The 21354-nt window shown below is 42.4% G+C and overlaps 1 protein-coding gene across 1 annotated transcript in view; it reads right to left on the bottom strand.

The window, feature by feature from the left end:
• Window positions 1-21354, bottom strand: part of PLCE1 (phospholipase C epsilon 1) — a 336405-nt gene that overhangs the window by 46516 nt on the left and 268535 nt on the right. Inside the window, exons 18-26 of the mRNA XM_069753455.1 lie at window positions 20833-20940; window positions 19793-19909; window positions 19547-19705; window positions 17917-18046; window positions 16001-16042; window positions 7284-7408; window positions 6988-7105; window positions 3892-4023; window positions 3315-3605 (exon numbers count right to left, since the gene is read on the bottom strand). Coding sequence (XP_069609556.1) covers window positions 3315-3605; window positions 3892-4023; window positions 6988-7105; window positions 7284-7408; window positions 16001-16042; window positions 17917-18046; window positions 19547-19705; window positions 19793-19909; window positions 20833-20940 — 1222 coding nt within the window. The remainder of the gene's footprint in view (window positions 1-3314; window positions 3606-3891; window positions 4024-6987; window positions 7106-7283; window positions 7409-16000; window positions 16043-17916; window positions 18047-19546; window positions 19706-19792; window positions 19910-20832; window positions 20941-21354) is intronic.

Here is a 21354-nt window from a genome sequence, read left to right as displayed (position 1 = left end):
GCTCCAGTATATGATGGGCCCCATATGATGCTCCAGTGTTTTATGGGCCCCATATGATGCTTCAAACATAAAAAAAAGAAAGTGAAATACTCAACTCTCCTCGCTGGCTCCTGCTCTTCTCCTGACTCCTCAGTGTCGGCGTCTTCTGGCTCTCTGTAGTGACTGTACAGGCAGAAGGAGCACAGATGTGACGTCATCGCGCCCTCTGACCTGAAACGTCAGAGTCTGCAGACATGGAAGATGGCGCAGCGCAGGAATGGGGAGAGGTAAGAATCGCAAGTACTGTGCTAGCACTGGGCTCCCATAGGGAGCCTGTGTCCCCAATGATGAGTGGGCCTTCCCCACCACCTGCTCAGGGCCCTGGAACTTGCCCGGGTCCTGACGCCGGCCCTGGATACATCAAACAATGACACCGTCACCACTACATGCCAGATGAACAGCTTTTACCCTAATTCACTGCCTTGTTAACCCTTACGGTGTGGATTAGAAGCCCTCATGAGCAGTGTTCTCTATACCAGTCTAACACACGTTTAGTCATGCTTACTGCACTTGTTTTTTTTACCTTATGGTAAAATAATAGTACAAGACTAGATCAACTAATTAGATAATAACTGGAATCCACAATAACAAGTGATGATTTAACAGCCCAGAAACAAAAGGTCACAATTAATATTCTTAGAAAAGTGGATGTCAAAAGTTTCCTTTAATATAAAATAAATCCAGATATTACAGACCCTCCCCCTTGACATTGCTGGCTCTCCACTGCTGCTCAGGTATCTGTATTTTGGGTGCAGCGGTGATGTCATGTCAACTGTGTACATCACCGCCTCAGGCAATCGCTGAGCTTAGCGACTTCTGCCGTCTACCTTGGCAAAACAGATGAGCTCACTGAGCGGCCATAGTAGTGATGCGAGCTGTCAGTGACCACTCCAGGGGGTCACATAGCTTAGTGGCTTCTGCCGTCTACCTTGACAGAAGGGATGAACTCACTGAGTGGCCATAGTAGTGATGCGAGCTGTCAGTGACCACTGCAGGCAATCAATGAGCTTAGCGGCTTCTGCCATCTACCTTGGCAGGATGGATGGGCTCACTGAGTGGCCGTAGTGATGCGAGCTGTCAGTGACCACTCCAGGCAATCGGTGAGCTTAGCAGCTTCTGCCGGCTACCTTGGCAGGACGGATGGGCTCACTGAGTGGCCGTAGTGATGCGAGCTGTCAGTGACCACTCCAGGCAATCAATGAGCTTAGCGGCTTCTGCCGGCTACCTTGGCAGGACGGATGGGCTCACTGAGTGGCCACAGCAGTGATGGGAGCTGTCAGTGACCACTCCAGGCAATCACGGAGCCTAGCAGCTTCTGCTGGCTACCTTGGCAGGACGGATGGGCTCACTGGATAGATGATAGCTGTTACATTGGCGTGATTGAATAGGAGGCGTATATAATAGTACAGTTTACTGTACTGTGCTGGGCAGCTCCACAACTGAGCATTTCCCCTGCGGCGACACCGGGAACAGCTAATAGGCGGGTGTGTCCAGGTGTTGCACTCCCACCAGTCAGATATTGATGACCTTTCTTAAGGATAAGCCATCAATGTAAAAATTCCGGACAATCCCTGGAAGTATAAGTCACTGGCAATATGCATTGTTCTCTATAAATAATAAAAATAACTCCACAAATAATAAAAATAAAACCACAAATCTTCTAAGTGTGATGTACATTTAATTCCCCAGAAAATACCAGAAGGTAATACAAATGAATGAGATAATGTGTATAGATCAGGCTATGAGACAGATACTCGATGAGTTCAAGAAGAGCAAAATTTACGTTAAAAAGAAAAGCCCTGTGAAACCATATCTGACTATTAAAACAAGCAGTGAGAACAGTTCTCGTTCACAGAGAATTCCAAGAATGAGGATCAAAGCTCAACTGCACTATTCACACAGATGATGGTCCAGATGTGAACATATACAGGGGTTAGCCCTATACCAGAGGCACAGATCACGTGCCGTGAATGCATAAATAATATGAAAACAAAGCATGGGAAAAAGAGTAATTCTACCTCAGATTGAGAATTTGACATCACTAAGCCACTTGGAAGCAGGCCACAAAAAACAAACATGAGAACTTCTCATTTATAAGGTTTAACGGAGCTATTTAATATAAATGCACCTTGTAAACTACACCTTACCTAACGTCACATCACAATTAGTCACTAAAATTCCCATAAAAGAGATTAAAAGTGAAAAATCTGCTAGGTTACAGAAACTACTATGTATATAGTATATCACATAACGTATAAGAGCTGTCGATGGATATAACAATGCAGCATTTTACTGGAAGTCCTTTGCAGGAATAGAGAATGGTGAGAACAATGTTTGACGAGATCTGCAATTCCTGGATGTTTCCCAGCTAATTTCTTATATCTAATGCCAAAACGCAAGCCAATATCTCTAGACGAAGGTAAAGATGATCTAATACTGAGTAGTGTGCAAATCTACTAGCAAGGCGTTAATATAGAGCAGGCAGTGTTATTAGATACCTCGGAAAGCAAAAGGCATAAAATATAGAGTAATAGAGAGTAATGGAGCAGGACGCGGAAAAGCTAATACGTGAACACACTTCATGTAGACAGGTTCTTCTCTCTGCATTTCACTTTGACAAAAGAGGGATATAACTATTGAGCAAGCTGTCATCGGGTCATTATGTTAGCCAACTGTGCTGATACACACACTATAAGACCCTGTACCCCTGATGAAGCAAGAGTAAAGGGCAAACATGTAGTCATGGTGGAGTTATGTAATACGCGGTGGCTGAATCTGGCACAAGAAAGGTGATGTGTAGTGAAGACAAATCATCAATGCAACTATTGCAGCTATACGAGAGTTGGGGAGTAGGGCTTCCAATTAGACAGAAATATTGGAAATTTCGCAAATTACAGAAATTTCACTAGTCACCTATTTTAACACGTTAAGTTAATGTTGGGCAGAGCACATCATTCATTTTGCATACCTAATAAAAGTGTAGATCACATCAATCATTTTGCATACCTAATAAAAGCATAACAGAAGTGATGCTTTAATAATGCCACTTGATATTGTGGAAGAATGGTCAAATTTTACTCTCCATTTGGACAATTGTAGATGCACTGTATGATATCATATAACTAAAGTTAATATTCACGTCAACTCCACTTTGCTGCTCCCAAAAGAACGAGCACCCGTGTACCACCACCTACGACTACCTAAATATCTGCATCCTCAGTAATAATGTACATGTTCTTGGCACTTATAGATGCATGATCTGATGGCTTACTTACCATCAGTTTGATAGTTAAGGGCAACCAATTGTATTCCATGAAGCCAGAAAATGAGTGGATGAGGATTGGAGGAGTCGATGCGTGTAGCAGCTGGATATGTTCTCAGTAACTGGTAGGAAGTGTGTTGAATCAGCTTCTGGGAATACCGTCTGCACAGACGCTTGGCAGCATTTTCATTCAGTGAGGAGATGTGATAGCACCTTGGGGTCCGAATTATGGCACTCAACGAAGTGGTTGGGTTGAAAGGAGGTGAACATGGCTCCTCCCAGCTCTGCCGCGTCTCGCTTGTGCCTGCAGATAATAGATGTGGTTAATAACATGCTCAGCTTATCCACACAAATATACAATAACGTGTATGTCATTGAGGAAGATAATAACACTCCATATTTTGTATCATAGAATATTATTTTTACCTTGTTTATATTAAAGGTTAAGTTTTAATTCCTACTATAGCTGTGTTCCTATTACATTGGTAGGATCTTGTTGGATTTATCCAGTTGTATTTACTCTATATTGCTTTTTTCATATCATAGAATACAGCAAAAGTCCAATTAATAAGGCAGAACACATACATTACCTTTTCCAGATGTTTTGGCTTGTGTCGTTGGTTCCCCGGGGCTTGTTCTACCAGGATTGTTGCCAAAAATGGACTTCCTGCCTCTTCTGTCCTTTCCTCTGCCAGAGCCACACGGGTTTAATGTTGAAAGGCCTGTTCCCATAAAATGAAGACTAATGAACCAAACAAGCAGACCAAGAGGGCACGACATTTTCCGTGGCCTTTGTAGAGTACGTTTTATGGAACTGAACCAGCTTGTCCTGCTCTACACTACATCACTAATCTCCCATCCATATCTTCTATGCAGTTTGTATCTTCAGCAGTCCAAGACAAATAGATGCTTTTCAGCAGACTACTGTGAGTAGAAGGGTCATGTCAAGATGACTCAAGCATGGAAGTCCAGATTAATAAACACATATGGGCATGTGTAAAAAAAATATCACTATGTATTATAGTAAAACCAAATGTCTCAAAATGGTGAAATGTGCACTGAAACATCATGTACAGTATCTATAGATAAAAAATATTTTGATTTGATTTATAATTTTAGTTTTCAACATCCTCTTTTTTATTACATTATACTACAGATTTTATATTTTTCATCAATGTCTAGTCATAAATATTGAACTCTAATCAAAAGCCAAGAGAAAAGATTCATGTCCACAGCTCATTATAAAGCTACCTCATTTGAGGGGTTGTCCAGGACTATTTTATTATTAATTTTTTTTTTTTACAATGGGCCTAAAAAGTAACCGATAGGTAGTTGCTGACAAAGACAACTAACTGTGTGTTCTACCCGGTGCCAGCTCAGATTGGTCATAGAACGATCCTGCTGGCGATTCAGCTGCTCCATGTTAACAGAGCAGCTCTTCTTCCAGGTTATTCTGTCGACAGTTTGCGACTGCTGACGTTATGCTGACTGACAACAGATATACTTGGTTGGGATCCAGCTTTTCCCAACACAGACGTACAGTAAGGCTATGTGCACACGTCAGGATTATTTGCAGAAATTTCCTGAACAAAACTGGACTTTTTCTGCAGGAAATCCACATGTGTTTTTTGCGTGTTTTTCTCGCATTTTTGCGCGGTTTTTGTGCAGATCTTTAGCGTTTTTTTCCGGAGCTTCCCAATGCATTAAATAGCGGGAAATCCGCAAAATCAGCAAAATTAATGAACATACTGGGTTTTTTCCGCAATGTGTTTTTTCGTGGAAAAAAACGAAACATATGCACAAAAATTGCGTATTGCATTCTATTAATAGGATGCTTAATGGATGCGTTTTTTTGCGGTTTTATCACGTTTTTATAGCGGAAAAAACTCGAAAAAAACACGAAAAATCAGGAACGTTTGCACACAGCCTAAGTGAATGATTTGGCTGAAAGGAGGTTTTGGAAGATGAAAGCAATCTAAAACCTAATTACAAATAGTAGTGATTTTTTTTTGCATGAAATAATTGTATTAATATATTATTTTGGTAGTTAACATATTAGTGCAATGGATGTGGCATCTACCAATTCTCACAATTTTACCCTCTAATTGCAGCTTCAGAGTCATTCATAGTGAACCCCAAATATTTTATTTAATATTTATCTAACACGAAATCATTCTGTTTCTTATTTTTGTAGGTTTATTCACTTCCTGTTCCTTCAGGAAATGTATACTTCCACAGCCAACTACAGTAGGTGTTATCATACCTTTGTCAATGGGACACACCATACTGAATCGTTATTCTTATGTGTCAATGTAGTCATAAATTTCCTGATGAAATAAGGCATGATGAAGTAGTGTAAGAATTTTACTTAATTAATAAAGTCTTTAACTATACCTTTTGCCTGGGACAACTCAAGTCCTATGGCGTCCAGTACCACGTATACGCTGATGACTCTCTCTGGCCCAGATGTCACCTCTCTGCTGTCCAGAATCCCAACGTGTCTAGAAGCCATGTCCCCTTTTTTATCTTGCTTTCTTAAACTTAATGGCGACCAAACCATCTTTCCCCCATTTCACTCAACCAGACCTATCTATCACAATAAATCATGTTTTCTCCTGAATCACACATCCGAGGCTTTACCACCTCCTGCCTCAACCAACTCACAAAATATTTCCATAACTTGTCCTTTCCTCAATACAAGAATCAACTAATTTGTCAGATACGCCCTCATCATCTCCGGCCCACACTATTGGAATCTGAAATAACCTCATCTGTGGCCTCCCAACCAACACTCACACCTGTCCAGTCAATCCTCAACTCTGCTGCCACCTAATCCTCCTCTACGCTCACTACTCCTCCACCTCCCAGCTCTGTAAATCCCTTCACTGGTTTCTAATTTTCCAGTGATTCCAGGTTAAACTTCTAACACTGACCCACTAGGCTGTCCATAATCTGTCTCCCCTATACATCTCTGCAACTAATCTCCTGATACCTCCCTACACTTAATCCCAGGTCCTCACAAGACTTCCTACTCTCCTCCACTCTTGTACGTTCCTCATCCAAACATCTAAAAGTTCTTATATGAACATTCTCCATCGTCTGGAATTCAGTGTGTGAACATATTCAATGGTCTCCCACAAATAAAACTTTAAAACGCATCCTGAAGGCCTATAACCCCACTGTCACCTCATTAACCATCGGAGCTGCTGCAACTCCCCAATCTACTGTCTCCTTCCTCAGTACCTGCAGATTGTAAGCCCGCGAGTGCAGGGTCCCCGCCTTGGTACAGTCAGTCACAGTTTGTTTACTATCTCATATATATATATATATATATATAACCCTCTTCTCATGTACAGTGCCCTGGAATTGTGCTTTAAAAATAAATGATAATCTCTCAATACAAAAAGTACTTGTATTTGAATGTCTCCTAGGTCTGTTTTCATGGATATTCTTCTTTGCTAGGATATTTTATTAAAGTTTTTTTTTACCTAGAAGTGGCAATAAAACATTTTCATACCTAAAAAAGTGAATCTAATCTAAACTAAATGTCCAGCGTTAAAAACACTTCAAAAGAAGATGTTCCGAACAAGTATTTATTGAATTGGCCTAGAGCTGGACAAACTACGCTCTGCGTTCAGCATTGAAAATATTGCCAAGGATTGACAAAGACGGATTATTGAACTTACCAGGAAATTTCACAGCTTGGCAATAGATGATAAGGTCTGATAGTTCTGGGGCGATTTGTCTACTTTCTTTCTTGTTTTGAGGGAGATAAAACTCTTCATCCAGTTCCATGTCGTAGACCTGTACAAAACAATAAATATACCTAAGCTTTATGTCAAGATGAAAATACTTATTGGAGTCCACTGGAGCTTATCGATAGCTACAAATGGACTATACAGATGTGAGAATATATTGATACAAGCTCTAATATTTGTGATTCCCCTCTTGGGACCCATTTAGTCCAAGAAGAAACAACTACCTTTCCTTTGTTGCCAACAATGCTGCCATCAGTCTTCTTGATTCTCTTAGGAGCTTCCTCAATGTATTCAAACTGCAGGTTATCCCTGCAAGCCTTTGTCTCGGGACGATCATCGAGTATATTATCTGAAAGTAATCAATATGTCGGTGAGAAGGGCAACGCCGACATTATCGAGCCGAGAATACACTGCTGTTAGACGCTGCCTGGCTTCTGTGCTCAGCTTTACAGGATTTATACTAAGGAACATGCATAAGAATCAAGCATTAGCGAAAATGTGTAATAACGCTCTTATATTATTAAATTTAGGGGATTGAATTACATAAAATCAAACATGTCTGATGTTTTCAAAAGCAAGTGGTAGAGATATAGCAATCAGCAAAACGCTGGAGCAGTATATGGTTAATGCAGTGAACCTTGCAATATTTGCAAAGTGCAGCCATTTTAATTCAAAGTATATTCGCAAACCTCTATGCAAAGAGAGTGGGCACGCCAACTTATCGCCAAAAGTGCTGAATTGGTTAGATAAGCAAGTACCATTTCTATAATTTGCTAAGGAATAACTGCCTGCCATCAAGTAAAGGTTGCCAATTAAATACATAGTCTGTCTGGTATGTAAATAGTTCTTCAAATAATCCCCTTAATCTCTTAGAACGTCCATCCCCGTGTTAAATTGAAGTCTATAACCTAGAATTATATTATAAATAATACGCATTTAGTTTATTAGCTTAATTTAGGGTTCGTATAACATGGCTGAGCACTCTGATGTTTTATCGGATAGCACTCAGCCCAGTGCAGATCTGCGATTATTTTGTCATGCCGATTCGGAATGAGAAAATCGCAGAGTGCATCAAGTGCATCCAATAATCGAATAACACTCACCCATTCAAGTCTATGGACGGATGTCATCTGAGTGCAGTCTGATGTACGGCAACAGAGACAATGGAGAAGATGGAGAAATTAACCTCTCCATCTTCTCCACAGTTTGTGAGTTAGAACCGATTATTGGACGCACTTGATGCATGCCGCAATTGTTTTTTTTATTCCGAATTGGCATGAGAAAATAATCGCAGATCTGCACTACCTCAGAGTTTCATTAGCATAATCGGCCCGACTCTCTTGCATGAGAGAATATATCAGTATGAGTGAGCCTTCTATTGCCGGCTGCAAACTCTACCCTATAAAATGAGCAGGAGCTTTGAACCACTGCATGATTTTACTTCCTCCCTGCTGATAGCAGCTGCAGAAGCAAATACCGTATATACTCGAGTATAAGCTGAGATTTTCAGCCCATTTTTTTGGGCTGAAAGTCCCCCTCTCGGCTTATACTCGAGTCATACCCGGGGGTCGGCAGGGGAGGGGGACCGGGGGCTGTCTAGTTATACTTACCTGCTCCGGCGCGGTCCCTGCAGTCCCTGCTTCTTCCAGCGCTGCATCTTTTTCCTGTATTGAGCGGTCACATGGTACTGTGTTGTGAATTCCGCTCTTGGGCTCCCTCCGGTGGTTGTAAGTGGCACTTTTGTGAGTTCTGCTCTTGGGCTCCCTCTTGTGGTTCCTAGTGGTATAGCTGCTCCTTGGAGTTAGCTGTCTTCAGCTGCTTCCACTGATCGTCTTTTCTGCTCGGCTATTTATGCCTGGCACTGTCCTTCAGCCAGTGCCACTTGTAAATGGTTCCTGGTTGGATTCGCATCTCTTTGGAGTTCCCTGTTATCCTGACCAGTTCAGCAAAGCTAAGTTTTTGCTTGCTCTTTTTCTGTTCACAGTTTGTGGACTTATCCATTCTGTGCTTCTATGTTTGTCCAGCGTTATCAGTATGAATTATTTCTGTCTTGCTGGAAGCTCTGGGAAGCAGATTAACCCTCCACACCTTTAGTCAGATGTGGAGATTTTTAGTAAACTCTGCGTGGATTTTTGTAGTGTTTTATACTGACCGCACAGTTTTCCATCCTGTCCTATCTATCAAGTTAGACTGGCCTCCTGTGCTCATCCTGGTTTCATTCTGTGTATGTCTTTTCCCTCTCCACTCACAGTCATTATTTGTGGGGGGCTAATCTATCCTTTGGGGATTTTCTCTGAGGCAAGATAGTTTTCCTGCTTCTATCTTTAGGGGTAGTTAGCTCTTAGGCGGTGACGAGGTGCCTAGGGAGAGTTAGGAGCACCCCACGGCTACTTCTAGTGTTGTGTTGAGCTTAGGGACTGCGGTCAGTACAGTTACCACTTCCTTCAGAGCTTGTCCCATGTGGCTCCTAAACCACTGCATCATAACAGTACAAGTGGCCAAAAATGAATTAAATGCATCTCAAAAGAAGGAAAAGAAAGTTCTGAACCATTTTTTTTTCTGTGCTCTGGTTTGTCTTTTTTTCCTCTTGATATCTGGGTGGTTCATGATATATGCTCTGGCATGGATGTTCAGGGTTTGTTTTCTCGTGTGGATCAACTTGCTGCAAGAGTACAGAGTATCCAGGACTACGTTGTCCAGACTCCGGCTTTAGAGCCTAGAATTCCTACTCCTGATTTGTTTTTTGGGGACAGATCCAAGTTTTTGAACTTTAAAAATAACTGCAAATTGTTTTTTGCTTTGAAACCCCGTTCTTCAGGTGATCCCATTCAGCAGGTAAAAATCATCATATCCTTGCTGCGTGGTGACCCTCAAGACTGGGCCTTTTCTCTTGAAACAGGGGATCCGGCATTATTGAATGTAGACGCATTTTTTCAAGCGCTCGGATTATTGTACCGAATTATTGTACAGAACCTAATTCTGTCGATCATGCAGAAAAGACCCTGTTGGCCTTGTGTCAAGGTCAGGAAGCGGCAGAATTATACTGCCAGAAATTTAGAAAATGGTCTGTGCTCACTAAATGGAATGAGGAGGCTCTGGCTGCTATTTTCAGAAAAGGTGTTTCTGAAGCCCTTAAAGATGTTATGGTGGGCTTTCCTACGCCTGCCGGTTTGAGCGAATCTATGTCTCTAGCTATTCAGATGGATCGGCGTCTGCGCGAGCGCAAAGCTGTGCACCATATGGCAGTGTCCTCGGAGCAGAGTCCTGAACCTATGCAATGTGATAGGATTTTGACTAGAACAGAACGGCAGGAATTCAGACGTCAGAATAGGCTGTGTTTTTACTGTGGTGATTCTACTCATATTATCTCTGATTGCCCTAAGCGTACTAAGAGAGTCGCTAGGTCTGTTACCATTTGTACTATACAGCCTAAATTTCTCTTATCTGTGACCCTGATTTGCTCATTGTCATCCTTTTCTGTCATGGCATTTGTGGATTCAGGCGCTGCCCTGAACTTAATGGACTTAGAATTTGCCTGGCGCTGTGGTTTTTCCCTGCAGCCTTTGCAGAGCCCTATTCCTTTGAGGGGTATTGATGCTACACCCTTGGCCAAGGATAAACCTCAGTACTGGACGCAGATGACTATGTACACGGCCCCAGCACATCAGGAAGATTGCCGTTTTCTGGTGTTGCATGACCTGCATGATGTTGTTGTACTGGGTTTTCCATGGTTACAGGAACATAATCCGGTGCTGGATTGGAAAACTATGACTGTGACTAGTTGGGGTTGTCAAGGGGTACATAGTGACGTTCCTTTTATGTCAATTTCCTCTTCCCCCTCTTCTGAGGTCCCTGAGTTTTTGTCGGATTTCCAGGATGTATTTGATGAGCCCAAGTCCAGTTCCCTTCCTCCGCACAGGGACTGTGATTGTGCTATTAACTTGATTCCTGGTTGAAAGTTCCCTAAGGGACGACTTTTCAATCTGTCTGTGCCAGAGCATGCCGCCATGCAGAGTTATGTTAAGGAGTCTTTGGAGAAGCGGAATATTCGGCCCTCTTCGTCACCATTGGGAGCGGGTTTCTTTTTTGTTGCTAAGAAGGATGGCTCCTTGAGACCCTGTATTGATTATCGTCTTCTTAATAAGATCACGGTTAAATTCCAATACCCCTTGCCTCTGCTTACTGATTTGTTTGCTCAGATTAAGGGGGCTAGTTGGTTTACTAAGATTGACCTCTGAGGGGAATATAATCTTGTTCGTATTAAACAGGGTGACGAATGGAAAACTGCATTTAATACGCCCGAAGGCCATTTTGAATACCTTGTGATGCCATTTGGGCTCTCTAATGCTCCATCTGTGTTCCAGTCTTTCATGCATGATATTTTCCGCAATTATCTTGATAAATTCATGGTTGTATATTTGGATGATATTTTGATTTTTTCCGATGATTGGGAGTCTCATGTGAAGCAGGTCAGGATGGTGTTCCAGATCCTTCGTGATAATGCTTTGTTTGTGAAGGGGTCTAAGTGCCTATTCGGAGTTCAGAAGGTCTCTTTTTTGGGTTTTATTTTTTCTCCCTCGTCTATAGAAATGGATCCTGTTAAGGTTCAAGCTATTCATGACTGGATTCAACCCACATCTGTGAAGGACCTTCAAAAATTTTTGGGCTTTGCTAATTTCTATCGCCGTTTCATTGCCAACTTTTCCAGTGTGGTTAAGCCCCTTACTGATTTGACGAAGAAAGGCGCTGATGTGACGAATTGGTCCTCTGCAGCTGTTGAGGCCTTTCAGGAGCTTAAAAGCCGATTTACTTCTGCCCCTGTGTTGCATCAGCCGGATGTTTCTCTTCCTTTTCAGGTTGAGGTCGACGCTTCTGAGATTGGGGCAGGGGCCGTTTTGTCTCAGAGGGAGTCTGATGGTTCTTTGATGAAACCGTGTGCCTTTTTTTCCAGAAAGTTTTCGCCTGCGGAACGCAATTATGATGTCGGCAATCGGGAGTTGTTGGCTATGAAGTGGGCGTTTGAGGAGTGGCGACATTGGCTTGAGGGAGCTAAGCACCGCGTTGTGGTCTTGACTGATCATAAGAATCTGGTTTACCTCGAGTCGGCCAAGCGGCTAAATCCTAGACAGGCTCGATGGTCTCTGTTTTTCTCCCATTTTGATTTTGTGGTCTCATATCTTACGGGATCTAAGAATGTTAAGGCTGATGCCCTCTCTAGGAGTTTTTCGCCTGATTCTCCTGGAGTCCTTGAGCCGGTTGGCATTCTTAAGGAAGGGGTGATTCTTTCTGCCATCTCCGCTGATTTGTGGCGGGTGCTTCAGGAATTTCAGGCTGATAGGCCTGACCGCTGTCCTGTGGGGAAGCTGTTTGTTCCTGATAGATGGACGAGTAAGGTGATTTCTGAGGTTCATTGTTCAGTGTTGGCTGGTCATCCTGGGATTTTTGGTACCAGAGATTTGGTTGCTAGGTCCTTTTGGTGGCCTTCCTTGTCGCGCGATGTGCGTGCTTTTGTGCAGTCCTGTGGGACTTGCGCCCGGGCCAAGCCTTGCTGTTCCCGCGCTAGTGGGTTGCTTTTGCCTTTGCTGGTCCCTGAGAAGCCCTGGACGCATATTTCCATGGATTTTATTTCGGATCTTCCTGTTTCCCAGAAGATGTCTGTTATCTGGGTTGTTTGTGACCGGTTCTCTAAAATGGTCCATCTGGTACCTTTGCCTAAGTTGCCTTCCTCCTCAGATCTGGTTCCATTGTTTTTTCAGCATGTGGTTCGTTTGCATGGCATTCCGGAGAATATTGTGTCTGACAGAGGTTCTCAGTTTGTCTCTAGATTTTGGCGGGCCTTTTGTGCTAGGATGGGCATTGATTTGTCTTTTTCTACGGCGTTTCATCCTCAGACTAATGGCCAAACTGAGCGAACTAATCAGACCTTGGAGACCTATTTGAGATGCTTTGTGTCTGCTGATCAGGATGATTGGGTGTCTTTCTTGCTGTTGGCTGAGTTTGCCCTTAATAATCGGGCTAGTTCGGCTACTTTGGTTTCACCTTTCTTTTGTAATTTTGGTCTTCATCCTCGCTTTTCTTCTGGGCAGGTTGAGCCTTCTGATTGTCCTGGTGTTGACTCTGTGGTGGACAGGCTGCAGCAGATTTGGACTCATGTGGTGGACAATTTGACGTTGTCTCAGGAAAGGGCTCAACGTTTTGCTAACCGCCGTCGGTGTGTTGGTCCCCGGCTTCGTGTGGGGGATTTGGTTTGGTTGTCTTCTCGTCATGTTCCTATGAAGGTTTCGTCCCCTAAGTTTAAGCCTCGGTTTATTGGTCCTTATAAAATTTCTGAAATTATTAATCCGGTGTCTTTTCTTTTTGCTCTTCCAGCCTCTTTTGCCATTCATAATGTCCCCGTTGTTCCCTCGGTTGACCCTCCTGCCCCGGTGTTGGTTGAGGGAGAGTTGGAATATGAGGTTGAGAAGATTTTGGATTCTCGTTTTTCGAGGCGGAGGCTTCAATATCTTGTCAAGTGGAAGGTTTATGGTCAGGAGGATAATTCTTGGGTTGTTGCCTCCGATGTCCATGCCACCGATTTGGTTCGTGCTTTTCATTTGGCTCGTCCTGATCGGCCTGGGGGCTCTGGTGAGGGTTCGGTGACCCCTCCTCAAGGGGGGGGTACTGTTGTGAATTCCGCTCTTGGGCTCCCTCCGGTGGTTGTAAGTGGCACTTTTGTGAGTTCTGCTCTTGGGCTCCCTCTTGTGGTTTCTAGTGGTATGGCTGCTCCTTGGAGTTAGCTGTCTTCAGCTGCTTCCACTGATCGTCTTTTCTGCTCGGCTATTTATGCCTGGCTCTGTCCTTCAGCCAGTGCCACTTGTAAATGTTCCTGGTTGGATTCACATCTCTTTAGAGTTCCCTGTTATCCTGACCAGTTCAGCAAAGCTAAGTTTTTGCTTGCTCTTTTTCTGTTCACAGTTTGTGGACTTATCCGTTCTGTGCTTCTATGTTTGTCCAGCGTTATCAGTATGAATTAATTCTGTCTTGCTGGAAGCTCTGGGAAGCAGATTTACCCTCCACACCTTTAGTCAGGTGTGGAGATTTTTAGTAAACTCTGCGTGGATTTTTGTTGTGTTTTATACTGACCGCACAGTTTTCCATCCTGTCCTATCTATCAAGTTAGACTGGCCTCCTGTGCTCATCCTAGTTTCATTCTGTGTATGTCTTTTCCCTCTCCACTCACAGTCATTATTTGTGGGGGGCTAATCTATCCTTTGGGGATTTTCTCTGAGGCAAGATAGTTTTCCTGCTTCTATCTTAAGGGGTAGTTAGCTCTTAGGCGGTGACGAGGTGCCTAGGGAGAGTTAGGAGCACCCCACGGCTACTTCTAGTGTTGTGTTGAGCTTAGGGACTGCGGTCAGTACAGTTACCACTTCCTTCAGAGCTCGTCCCATGTGGCTCCTAAACCACCGCATCATAACAGTACTGCTCATTAGAGAAATGAATATGCGGCTCCACCTCCCATAGAGGTGGAGCCGCATATTCATGACTGTAATGATCAGTAACTGTGACCGCTCAATACAGGAAGAAGATGCAGCGGTGGAAGAAGCAGGGACGCGCCGGGAGCAGATAAGTATACGGGGAGGGGGAGCGCAGCGCGATATTTACCTGCTCCACGCTCCGGTGCGGCTCCGTCTCCAGCGTCCTCTGGCTGTGACGCTCAGGTTAGAGGGCGCGGTGACATAGTCAGTGCACGCCCTCTGCTGAGCATCAGTGCTGGAGACGGAGCCGCACGAGGAGCAGGTAAATATTGAAAGCGCCGGCGTCCTGAGCAAGAGAGGTGAGTATGTGATGGGGCCATAATCAACAGTGCAGAGCATTCTATATGGGGCACAGCTTTATAAGGAGCATCTATGGGGCCATAATGAATGGTGCAGAGCATTATATATTGCACAGCTTTGTAAGGAGCATCTCTGGGGCCATAATAAACAGTGCAGAGCATTCCATATGGCACAGCTTTATGTGGAGCATCTATGGGGCAATAATAAACGATATGGAGCATGTATTTTTATTTTTGAAATTCACCGGTAGCTGCTGCATTTCCCACCCTAGGCTTATACTCGAGTCACTAAGTTTTCCCAGTTTTTTGTGGCAAAATTAGGGGGTCGGCTTATACTCGAGTATATACGGTAGATATGTTGTAGATGGTGACCGGGAAGAAATAAAACAACTTGACTAGTTTTTCCGAGACAGAGTTAGAAGCTGTCATTGTGTCTGCAGATCAAGATTGCTAGTTAATATACTGTAATCATGTGATTCCAGCAGCCTCTGCACTGATTCAGGCAGGGTGTATGAGTGTACTAACAGGAAGAAGAGCAATAGTAAATGTAATGTGACCAAGCAGGCTGGTTAAACTAGTATCCATGATCAACATGGACTATTGGATACAAAATAGTATAATGTTTGTTTTTTTTGCTGAAAGAAAACTTTAATAGATCAGACTGTTATTTAAAAAAAATGCAGTTTGATGATTTTATAAAGTTTACATGGAAACATGGACACAATCGCCTAAGAATATGATCAAAATCTCTGTCCACAAATTAGGTGCAGTGGGTGATAATGACATAATAAAGATACATGCATAACAGAAATAAAGAAAAATAGAATATCTAGAAAATAATACCCCCATTGCACCTGGGTACATAGTATACATTTTATTATAGATTATACCTAGGTATAGCATGCAGTAGGCAACCCAAACATAGCGAACCACATCCAGTAGAGATTGTAGTAGCCAAACTGTGCAAATCAAACACCACAAAATGCAATATGGAGAAAAAGAATGATGATCATCGACACTGTGAGCACATATGGATAAAGCTTTCCATAACCGAGCAATTGGTTAATTAACACGAGAGGAGTTCTAAATCCATGCAGTCAGAACATCCATTCACATGGCTTTTACCTTCCTGGCTGTTAGGCGCAGGGGAAGCATTAAGGCCATCAGCTACAGGAAGAGAGTCAAACAGGCAATCAGAAAAGGAAATTATGAATTATCAGGCAATACCAGTCATTATCATTCAGAGAAAAAACATAATGAGACAAAAAGAGGTTACTGGCTAAATCTGAAAAATGGAAGTAGACACGACGCTAGAAGAGGGGGTGATCCATGCAGGCCCATTAGCGTATTAGTGACGAAAAGGATCATTCAGTGTGCCCGAAAAATCATCGAAGACTCAAGAATGACATTTGATATTCAGTAACACGCACACACATTTATGATATATTCCACAGTTATATTACTTGTCAACATGCAAATACGAGGCCAGTACTAGACGACGGCTTTGGCCATGTGCTCTCAAGTGTGAGGAGCATTGCAGAACTCAAACCGTCTGATATGCTTTTCATAGGATTCCAGTTGTGTCATTTTTCCTTTTTACTTCTACATAACATGGTGGCAACATTTACACAATAGGGTCCATAATAAAGAAATTGATTTCTTCTAAAGTCAAGCATTAGACATCCTACTAAAGAAATACACTTCTAGTAAACCAGCCTTGATATAATAAGCATTAATATGACTTTCTATATATACAAAGCCTCTTGAATTTAGGATCATCTTGTCAAGAATTAGTGATGAGCGAATATACTCGTTACTCGAGATTTCTCGAGCACGCTTGGGTGTCCTCCGAGTATTTTTTACTGCTCGGAGTTTTAGTTTTTCTTGCTGCAGCTGAATGATTTGCATCTGTTAGCCAGCATAAGTACATGTGGGGGTTCCCTAGCAACCATGCAACTCCCACATGTACTTATGCTGGCTAACAGAAGTAAATCATTCAGCTGCAGCAAGAAAAACTAAAACTCCGAGCACTAAACAATACTTGGAAGACCCCCGAGCGTGCTCATGAAATCTTGAGTAATGAGTATATTTGCTCATCACTAGTCAGAATCCTTAGAATAATTGCATGTGCCATTATGTTAGAAGCAGCCTATGAGTTACACGTAACACATGCACTTTCATGATCCATTCATCAATGCTTTTAAGCCAAAATTCTGGTGTAAAAATCTTTGAAAAGTCACAAAAACTTGGCATTAAAAATTAACGACTTTTGGCCTTCTCACACAATTTTCACTCACCTCCGAGAAAGTGCGGGAGGAACATGTGCGTAGCAAATCCCTCTCATCAAACTCATGAGTGGCAGTCTGCCCTATACCACAAATTAGTGACTGGAGTAGGATTTGTGGCCAAGCGCAGGTGGAGGTGCACGCCACTCATCTGATGCTCTTGACTAGTGATCAGCGAGTGCACTCGTTGCTGGGGTTTTCCCGAGCGCGCCCGGGTGATCTCTGAGTACTTGTTAGTGTTCGTAGATTAAGTTTTCATCGCCTCAGGTGAATGATTTACAGCTATTAGCCAGCCTGAGTACATATGGTGGTTGCCTGGTTGCTAGGGAATCCTCACATGTAATCAAGCTGTCTAGTAGCTGTAAATCATTTAGCTGCGGTGATGAAAATGTAATCTCCGAGCAGTCACAAATACTCGGAGATCACCCGAGCATGCTCAGGAAAACCCGAGCAACGAGTATGATCGCTCAATCACTAAGTCTGGACTCATTAAGAGCACATTTTAATGAGTTAGAACTTAGAAGCGTCGGACTCCGACACGTCCCCTCATCAAGACCAGCATACAAAACGGCAGTCCTGATGAATTGGGGCCATTATGTCTACTTTTGTGACCTATAGCTTGGTACGGACATAAAATGTTTTGCTGGATCAGGGTAGACAGTGAATGAAATCACAAAACGGCAATGGTGTCCTTAAATGTTAGGAATCTAAATCCCTAGAAGTACAGTAAAGCTTATGGTAAATATGCACGCTCACCATCCGAAAGTGATTCGTAGTCATAATCGTAATCATCTTCGTCATCATCTTCCTCTTCGTTGTTGGCGCTGGTATTCATCAATTGGTTACCGTTGCTGGCTTGTGCCTGCATGTTGGCAAGCTGATGTGCCTGAAAGAAGAGTGCGGGGTGAAATGATGCCAAACCCCATAGAGATTTTACATCTAAATTACTAATCTCTTAGGATGTGTCTCAGGTATCAGAAAGAAAACAAATACACGACCTCTAAATATTTATATATCAGACTGTTCATAAATGTAAATGGCGTCTAGAATGGTGTCCTTGTACTGTAAGCTCCATAAATAGTGCTGGAAATACTTACAGAATATCTGGCATTATACTTTAAATATGGTAAGCCGTATAGATAGACAGAATATGTGGTTTCATTTAAGGTTCACTGCACTTTAGCAAATCTTAATATCTGGCAAAGTGAGATATCGCATTTAACCCTTTATTGCACACCTCCTCCGGGCAATAAACCAGCTTTATAGTGTAATCTACAAGTAACACTGATTTTTATATGCTGTCACCAGGGGAAAATAAGTGAAAATTGTAAATGCGGAGCAACAAATGTATAACTACACAGACCTTACTGACAGGGGACTATGGAATCAAGCTTTAAAAAAAAAAAACCCAATAACGGATACTTGAAATAGCGTATGTGTAAAAGTCTGCAGTAAAGAGCTAAAAGTGAAAACCAATATTAACGTGTGAATAGCATCCCTTTCTTCGAAGTAAGGCTGAATCTTCACAAGGGGATGCAAGTCTGGCATTGGTACCCATATTGTGTGAAATACGGTAATCCAAGGCTACTGCTTAGAACTCAGTGCAGATAAAAAAAAATAATTAGGGAAACTAAAATAATAAAATTATAGTAGAGATTTGGAGCAAATGGAGAGAAAAAAAGTCCAAGTAAGAAAAAAAAATTAGATATAGGAAATTGATATAGGACTGTAAGGCCGGGGTCACACTTGCGAGTGCAATGAGGGAAACTCGCAGGAGTCTCTAGCATCAATACCCGGCACTGCCGCCGGCATTTGGTACTTGTGCGTTCAGCTGCATAGAAATACATGCAGCCGCACACTCCGGTCCCGAGTGCCGGGTATTGATGCTAGAGACTCTTGCGAGTTTCCCTCATTGCACTCGCAAGTGTGACCCCAGCCTTAAAGTGAGGCAGATAATATAGCAAAAAAATAAAAATAATAATAACGAAAAAATAAGACAGCCTGGAGAACCTTTATACGAAACAAAACAACTCTTTTCCCTTCTTTGCCTTCCAGTCCATCGCCACTCTTCATTTCCTGGTTTCCATATTTTCCAACAATTTTCTTTTCCTTTAAGAAAGTTGTATTCCTTCTAGACAGCCCTCTACATTCTTTCTATCTGGGGTTTTATTATTTTTCTGGACAGCCAATCCAAAAATCTCAGCATTTTACAGCAATTCTATAAAATGCTGACAATGACGACCTCGATCATGTCTATAAGCTCCTTCTTTAAAGTTTTTGACAACCATTTTTTTTTTTACTTTAATTATAGTTAACCTAATCGAGGGTGAAAAAAAAAGATAAAATGTCCAGTAGTAGCCCAAGTCCCTCTTTTGCAGACCCTTACCTTCTGTTTTAGAATATCCACCGGTGTTTGATGCGCTTTAAGTTTCTTGTTTTTCAGCAGCACTTTATTCCTTAATTGCCACGGAGAGGGGAGCATTGGATCGTCCGAAAAGTCACTTTCAAACAGAAACTTTGCCACCAGCTTTTCTCCAAAGACCGTCTAAGACAGATTATTTGTATTTAGTGACAATCGTGCCCCCTATGTAACATTAACAAAAGTAAATGCAGTAATTGAATGCATGATCACCTTGAATATGTCAGCCATCTTGCGTTGCTGCGGTAAAGAACAATGATTCTCTATGGACAGCACAATGGGCATTTCAGAGTTGACGAAGGCATTGCGATCAATAGCCTCTATGACATCCTGGTAACGAAAAGTACAAGAACATATGTGTGGAAGTGAAGATTAGTCTACAGGCGTTGTAGATCACAAAACTCTTAGGATTTATGTAAGGAAAAAAGCTGATTCAAAGCACTTAAAGGGAATCTGTCAGGTGTTTTTTGCTATGTTATCTGAGAGCAGCATGATGTAGGGGCTGAGAGCCTGATTCCAGCGATGTGTCACTTACTGGGCTGCTGGTTGCTTTTTCCAATAAAATCAATGTTATGCCTTCACTACTGATCGGTAGCTTCCTGCCTATGCAGACTGTTCACAGAAATCTGCCAATCAGTGGTATGGGCGGCGTTATACCCAACTACGCATTCAGAGAACTGGTAGATCTGCAGCAGATAACCAGTAATTTTATCAAAATGACAGCAAGCAATCCAGCAAGTGACACATTGCTGGAATCAGGGTCTCAGCTGCTACATGATGCTGCTCTCAGATTACATAGGAAAACCTGATGACGGATTCCCTTTACTAATTTGACACAACACCAAGACCATGAGCATGCTGGAGTATCAGAATTTCTTCATACATCATGATTCCCACCCCCCTCACAGAGAGAGATAGAGTTACCTCCCCTATATAATCCGGACCCTCCTCACAGGGACACACCAGGCACAGACATACTGTGAACCTTCCTCTTAAAGCAACATCACTTTTGCTTAAAATATACACTGCTATACAAAGAAAAACTGCAGGCGTTAAGGATCCACCCCTCCGAAAGTCATGTCCTCCTCCGCTTATTGCTCTGGTGGCTTCGTTTCTTCCGGTGGCCATAAAATGCAATACAATAATCTCTACCTATAATAATTATTTTATTTATATAGAGCCAACATATTCTGTAGCACTTTACATTTAATTACCTGATATAAACTGTATTACTTACGGTCACATGATCTCACCTTAAAGGGGATTTTAGTTGTAAGCGTGTGACCATGATAAATGATGGGCATGCCGTCATCTCCATCCCAGCAATCTAATTCCACACTTCTGCATCCTTGTAAAAGCACCTTAAAGAGGCATTTTAATGCTGTCAGATACATTTCTTAGTGCAGAACCTGTCTCATTATACACATGTGCCAACTCACAGCCTTCTAAAAGTAAAATATTTAGAATTGAGAGTCCTCAGTGGTTGATACCTTTTAATGGCCAACTGAAAAGATGGTAACAAATTGCAAGCTTTCAAGACTACACAGGTCTCTTCATCAGGCAAAGACTAAAACAAATTATAAAGTAGTTATTCGCACCCCGTGTATAATATCAAGCAGCAATAAAAATGTTAAAAATAAGAATAAAATTCTGCAAAGCAGGAAACCTTTTTGGGACAATGATACTTTGTGGCAAAATGCATCGAAAAGTCTATGCTTCTGTTTAGCGGATATCCACTCCTCCATTCCCCTTTATTCAAACCACATTGGACTGTT

This window comes from Ranitomeya imitator, chromosome 2 (genome assembly GCF_032444005.1).
Source record: "Ranitomeya imitator isolate aRanImi1 chromosome 2, aRanImi1.pri, whole genome shotgun sequence".
NCBI lineage: Eukaryota > Metazoa > Chordata > Amphibia > Anura > Dendrobatidae > Ranitomeya > Ranitomeya imitator.
This window is presented reverse-complemented; position numbering and strand designations above follow the sequence as displayed.